The following is a 6,748-nucleotide window of genomic DNA, read 5'->3' as shown; positions in this document are numbered from 1 at the left end:
AAATAGACAACCACCGCCCTGTGGAACACATTCAAGACGCAGACATCAATAGACTTGTTTTTATTTATTTTGTTTCTTAATTTTTTATTTAATTATGTACTTTTTATTTATTTTGTTACTTAATGTTTTTATTTAACTATGAACTTTTTATTTATTTTGTTTATTAATGTTTTTATTTAATTATGGATTTATTTATTTATTTTGTTTCTTAATTTTTTATTATTTAATTGTTTGAACTGTAACGTTAGTATTTAATGTTTATATTTAATTATTTTTATTATTTAGTTTGTAATGTTTTTATTTAATTTTCACTTGAGTAGCTCATCACTTGAGTAACACATTAATTAAAAGTAAACGAAAATGAAATAATTCAAACTGAGGCTTCATAAACAACAATTACATTGTCACAGCATCAACGGTTATTTGATAATAAAAGAGATCGACATTTTTCCTATTATGGCATAGGTTTCTACAATGCCCACATCTTTTGTTTTCTTTGGACGTCTCTCGAATATCCATATCACAATGAATTCAAGTGGATTTTGGATGACATGCCTCCCTTAATAAGGACAGATCTTGTATAATCGGAATCCAATTCTAAACCTCATCTGGGTCTTTCTCATTACCTATGGGGGAACATAAATTCATATAACTTAAATACTTTTGAAAGTTGGTATAAGATATCCACAAAATGGTTATAGTCCTGACGGGTATAAGAGCAAGCTGCTATGACATGGGAGCATGGATACTTCAGAGCTTGAAAAAACCCACAATCACACCACTTGTCATGTAGATTAACTGTGAACGAGTTAGCTTCAATCCCTTGAAGAGGTCCTGGTATTTCTGTGACACGAAATAATTCATGGTTCAAGAGAAGCTTGTTACAGACATTCCATTTGATGCAACAATTCTTTTTTGTAGATCTACAACTAATCTTGGGTGATAAGTATAGCGGTTTTGATTCCAAGTTAGAACTTGTCCCCCGAGCTTTGCAAAAAACGCTCTCAAATGAAAATAAGTCATTTTAACCAAAGTTGTTACTGGTAAATGGTGTGCACCATTTAAGATTGAATTGATAGTCTCATCCAAGTTGGTCGTCATGTATCCATATCAATATCCACCATCGTATGCATTTGTCTACATTTCTTTGTTGATGAGGCTAACGTAATTGTACCCTTGCTCATTTTCCTCAGAAATCTTGAAGCATGGACTCAAACATTTAAGATAATAGTTTGAAACTTGAGCACCAAATTTAGTACTTACTGTTAAGTTCCCATAAAAAATGAAAATAATTGAGAAGTGAAATTAGACATTGTGACATACCCATGCGCACACGTAATTGGCGCTCATCATCCTTCTTGAACTTTTCATGATAATTTGTAGCAATATGTCGGATACAGTACCAATATTGAACATAGGGTGGCTTCCACATTGGACCCAAAGACTCCATTGCTTATTTGATCTCAGCTTCGCGATCTGAAATGACACAGATTTTTTCCCTCGTGACAACATGTAAGCGTATATTTTTTAGGAAAAAACCTAAGAATTTGTATCTTCTCCTTCAACAAGGGAAAAACCAACGGGAAGAATGTTGTGATTACCATATTGGACAACTGCCAATAGCAAAACTTACTTGTATTTTCCATATAAGAATGTCACATCAATTTGAACCACGAGCTTACAGTATTTCACAGTATTAATGCACTTTAGGTAAGTCCAAAAAAGCTGGTATAATTGGTATAAATCATGAAGAACTCAATCATTGTGGTATGCATGGCAAGTTTCGAAGTCCACTATTGTCCCAGGATTCAGTCTGCGCACTACCCTAAACCAACTTTATAGTTCATTGTAAGATGAATCCTACTCGCCGTGAAGTTTTTTAATGGCATTATGCTTTGTCTTCCATGCTTTCCTGTAGGAGACTGTATACCCATATTGATACTGTATAGCTGAGATCAGCACCGCAATAGCTATATGGGAGCTTGCTTTGACCATGTGCATGATGACTTGGCAGATAATGTCGGACTCCAAGTTGTGATGGTCCTGGTTGATCCCTCTACCATAACATGTATGAGGATCTTTTTATAATGTTAGTTCTCATATGTTGTTTTTCCTCTTCCTCTTTGATACACGAACCATCCAATTACATCTGGTATCACGTTGGACACAATAGTAAACATACTTTTCGGTTGTGGATTGGTCGACTCTAGAGTGAACAGAATTACGAATGTTGTAATTCTTAATTGCAATCATCGCTTCTTCTTTGGATGAAAACTCCATTTCGATATATAACTCACTATCATTGATTGATGAGTTAAATCCGTAGTCACCAACATTAGGCATATCCGTAAATTATGGCCCATACATTGCACCATAGTTAGCTTCATACATGTGTGCTGGAGGTTTCATGTGTATTGTATTTGTGGGAACTTTATCTACATTATCATCATTAGAGTCTATGTTGAACTGCGGTGATTCTAGCTTAACAAATAGTCCAGTCTCAACACTATCCGCACCTGGCTCACGAAGAGGTTCTTCTGGTGGAGATTAGGGTTCTTTTGTGATGTCGATATTTAGGTCGAACAAGCTGGTAGTTGAATGCCTTCCCCTTGAACTTGAAGGCATCGTGTCGTACAAGTTTTGAACTGAGTGTTATGTCGCAGGCATCTCTATATTGAGGTTGAAGAAGCTCGGAGTTGAATGACTCCCCCTGGAACTTGTAGGCATTGTTTCAAATGAGTACTTAATAGATTGTTATGTCAAGGGCATCTCCATATTCAGGTCAAAGAAATTGGTAGATGAATGCCTTCTCCTTGAACTAGAAGCGATGTTGCCATACGAATTATTCGTGGAGTCACCTCGGTGGAGATTGTAACAAATTACTGATGCATGTCTCCCCATTGAACTTGATGGGATGGTATCAGGATATGGATTTTCCATTAACGAGTTAAAATCATTACACATTACTTGAGTTGGGCTGTCAACTTTTATCAGCTTGTTGAGCCAACCCATAGTGTGAGCATAATGACATACAACGAACCGCAGACACTTCAACAAATATGGCATACATTTGTGTATCAGAGTCTGAATTTTGATTTTGAACATCAACCATCAAAGCAATATCGTCATCATTGAGGAGTCCAAACGTTGTATAAGTTAACGAAAATAGTGCAGTTGGAAATATGTACTGAAGTGAGGGAAATCTTCTAGTACTTCCAACATGAATCTTCCTTAAAATTTTAGTGATCGGCTCCTCAAGAGTGATGTTTCTCTTGAAAGAAATTCTGACTAAATGATTTGATGCGAAGACAACGTCGATTTCATCTTCTTGAATTTCTCCATCATAGTAAACAATAGCTGAAATACGTCTCATTTTGAGAGTTTGAAAGATTGAATCTTATATCTGCAAAAACAATATATGAAATACACCTAATTAAATAAATAGTATTCAAATTAAAATATAAACTAATGCTAAAAATAAAATAAAAACACAATAATTTAAATAACATAATTTAATATTGTTACCGTATCGACGAAATGGCTCGAGATATGATCACACCTTTCATTTTACAACCGCAAAAATAATACAAAATAATTAGTACAATAAAAATTTGTCAAATAATTAAATATAAAATAAATATAATATATTAAAAAAAATAACTTTACCTTCTAAGAACTATAACAAAATATATTTAACTTGATAGAAGGAATAATGTGAAAGTAATTTTGGCGTGGTTAGATATTTGTATTCTGAGGTATTTATAAGGGAGGGGATCGGTGAATAACCGAGATAGTTAAGGCTCAGGTAATAATGAAGTGCGCAATAATTCAAAGTGAATAATGGAAGACGTGCCTCATGATCCGCCTCTTCCCTGCATGTGTTAGATTTCTCAGTAAAGGCGAGCTTCATAATCCGTATTTTTCCACCGTGACGCTAGCTCGAATAAAACTATGCGAAAGAACACCTCATGATTCACGCTTTGTCAAAAAAGATACTAGATCATTTGATAATATTTCGTTGTTAGGGTGTTACTTGGTAAAATTGCCTGGGAATGTTTAGCTAGAGCTTGGTGTCACGTATTATATTAAAAGTTAGTGATTAAAATACTTTAAAAATTAAAAATTAAGATAATTATTCTTTAGTTAAGCATAATTTTTTCTCATTATGAGTTTTTAAAATCATTCACTGACTATACTAATCCAAGGGAGAGATGGGAAAATCATTGATTGTAAAAAGAGGGGGAAATGAACTATATTAACAGCTCCTCTCATATCCGTGTTTGATAATCATAAAGCCACAAGGGGAAAAAGGTACAAAACAACTGATAATTGAAATAAACAACCAATAAAACCCTAAGCTTTCCATGATTCTAGAGTGGGAAAGCAAGGCAAACTGTCGCAATCTGAGGAAGCTCCAGCGTTGGCCACCACGGGAGACTGAAACGGTACTACGCCAGACCCTGCAACACCTCCCGAAGACGGCTGACGGTGATCCAGTAAAAACGCCGATGTGTCCAGCGTAGGCAAGCTTCCGGGTCTCTGGAGCTCCGGCTTTAAGATCGGACCGGGAGACATCTGAGCGTTACCAAATCTGACCCCGGTGACCTGCTGCACCATCTGCCTGAAATTGGTCGGATCCGCTTTTATGAAAGTGGTATGTGAGCGCTTGGAGGCCCGGGACTTGCGTTTGGACTTGGACACTTTCCCCGTTGGAGGGAGGTCGAGTTTCCGTCGACGATTAAGCATAGTTTCATGATCGGAACCGGAAAGATTTGAGCCGGTGGGCGTCGGTAGAGGGTCGGAGTTAACGAGGGATAAGAGCGGGGAAAAAGAAAGACAATCAGTGTTAGAAATGGAGTCTTGAAGCGCCTTGGTTAGAGCTTCGGTATCGTGAGAAAAAGCTTCAGAGAGCCATGAATCAGTAAAACTAGGACGAAACGCCCATGATTCTATGCTCCCCAGATTTTCCAATGAAGAAGCCATTAGATCTCTCTGTTTTTTTTTCCCACACAACTAATGAACTAAATGATCCTATTTATGTCAAAATGAAAGAGAAAAAAAGAAGGGCTCAAAAGAAAGGAATCATCCAGATGCTTGAGACTGGTGATTTTTATGGAATTTTGTTAGGGGTTTTGGTTGGAAGTTGAAACCTAAAAAACAGAAAGCGAAAGGAAATGAAAGGATAGGGAGACAGGGGGAGAAGAAAGAAGAGGCATTAAATAGGACGGTGCATGGTAGAGGGGATAAACAGAAAACCGCGTCGTAATGACATATGTACAGGCGTCAGCTTCTTCTCGTACGGGAATCAACCTAACGTACTTCAGCTACTACTCATCTAACCATGGTTTGTTTCTTTATGGTCTAATAACAATTTTGACCCTCATAGTTTTCAAAACAATACTATTTTAGCTTTTTATACTCTTTCTCTTTTTTTATTAAATTAAATCGATTTATATGAAACATATCATTAGTCTCATTAGACTGATATCAGTCATTTCATATTTATTTATTATTTTATTTAAAATAAATTTTATATTTTATATCTTTAATAATTCAAATATATTTATTTTTATTAAAAAAAATTCAAAAAGAAAAAGCGGATATTGTTATAATTGTGCTAAAATAATTTATATAAACTTGACAGAATTATTTACTTTTTAACTTGATTTAATTAAATAAAAATCAAAAACTGGAAAATATTTAAGGACTAATATAAACTTTATAAAAGTTAGAGGAAAAGAATGTCATTAAACCTTTACTATTATTTGATTTAGTTTATTAAATTATTAGTGAGTTGTGAGATTGACTCACTGAGTGCAATGGCTTTCAGCCACTTATTCCACAGGTTTGACTGTAAAGCCGCGTCTCTCGGTGTCCACCCTTACGCGTTAACTCCACTTTTTTTATATTTTTTTTATTTACTAATAACTACACTTCCTTTTTAAAAATTCATTTCTCCCTCTTTCTTCCTCGAGGCTGGCATAATTTGGGCTAAATTAACATCAATTTGATATCCACCTCACTTTCTTCCCTTTTTTTTATCTAATCTCGAACTTTAACGAAATATGTTTACTATGATTAGAGGTGTGTAAAATTATCGACCCATTCGTCAATCAAGATCTTAAAAAATCGGGTAATTTCTAAAAGAATTTACTCGGCCGGGTCGGACTCGGGTCACAAAATCTAATTTTTCTGAAAACCCGGTTACCCGAGTATCCGGTTAGTTTTTTTTAAATATATATAATATAATATAATGAATTATTTATATTATTGATTATTAGATTTTTTATTTTGAACTTTTAAATTTTATGTTGGATATTAGAGTATGTAATTGAAGTTTCGAATATTTAAATTTGTGTATATTTTTTAAAATTAATAATTCAAAATAAAAAATAAAAAAGGGTATCGTGTACCCGCAAAATCTGGGTATCCAATTACCGGGTACCCGTAACATCCGGGTCGAGACACGGGTCAAGAAATTACCGACCCGGATATTACTAATACCTAAAAATATAGGTACCCAGATTTACACACCTCTAATTATGATCATGCTCATAAGTCATAATGAGATTTATATTATAATAAAGGCCAAGTAATCTCAATATTACTTTTATTTTAAGTTTGTCATATTTTGAAGACTAATATTTTAAAAATCATGTTTCAAGTATATAAGTCATCAATTTTCTTTGATTTAATAATGTAAAACTTTTAATTTAATCATTCAACTTTTAAATTTTTTAGCATAACA

At 34.3% G+C, this 6,748-nt stretch overlaps 1 protein-coding gene across 2 annotated transcripts; it reads right to left on the bottom strand.

Moving 5' to 3' along the window:
* Positions 1 to 4,255: 4,255 nt before the first annotated feature.
* Positions 4,256 to 5,170, bottom strand: LOC120155642 (calmodulin-binding protein 25-like). Of its 2 annotated transcripts, XM_039167147.1 has the most exons (2): positions 4,473 to 5,170; positions 4,256 to 4,430 (listed from the first exon to the last, which is right to left on the bottom strand). In XM_039167147.1, the coding sequence occupies exons 1-2, from the start codon at positions 4,981 to 4,983 to the stop codon at positions 4,354 to 4,356; spliced, it is 588 nt and encodes a 195-aa protein (XP_039023078.1). In that variant the 5' UTR covers positions 4,984 to 5,170; the 3' UTR covers positions 4,256 to 4,353. The 2 variants fall into 2 exon arrangements, with proteins under 2 accessions (XP_039023078.1, XP_039023077.1); XM_039167146.1 differs by having other exon boundaries at positions 4,256 to 5,170.
* Positions 5,171 to 6,748: the final 1,578 nt, after the last annotated feature.

This window comes from Hibiscus syriacus, unplaced genomic scaffold (genome assembly GCF_006381635.1).
Source record: "Hibiscus syriacus cultivar Baekdansim isolate YM2019G1 unplaced genomic scaffold, ASM638163v2 tig00111200_pilon, whole genome shotgun sequence".
Classification (NCBI taxonomy): Eukaryota; Viridiplantae; Streptophyta; class Magnoliopsida; order Malvales; family Malvaceae; genus Hibiscus; species Hibiscus syriacus.
Note: the sequence above shows the minus strand (reverse complement) of the source record. Positions and strands in the feature narration are given on the sequence as shown.

Excerpts from the sequence above, each read along its gene's own strand:
- LOC120155642 (XM_039167146.1), bottom strand. The coding sequence starts at position 4,983 with ATGGCTTCTTCATTGGAAAATCTGGGGAGCATAGAATCATGGGCGTTT.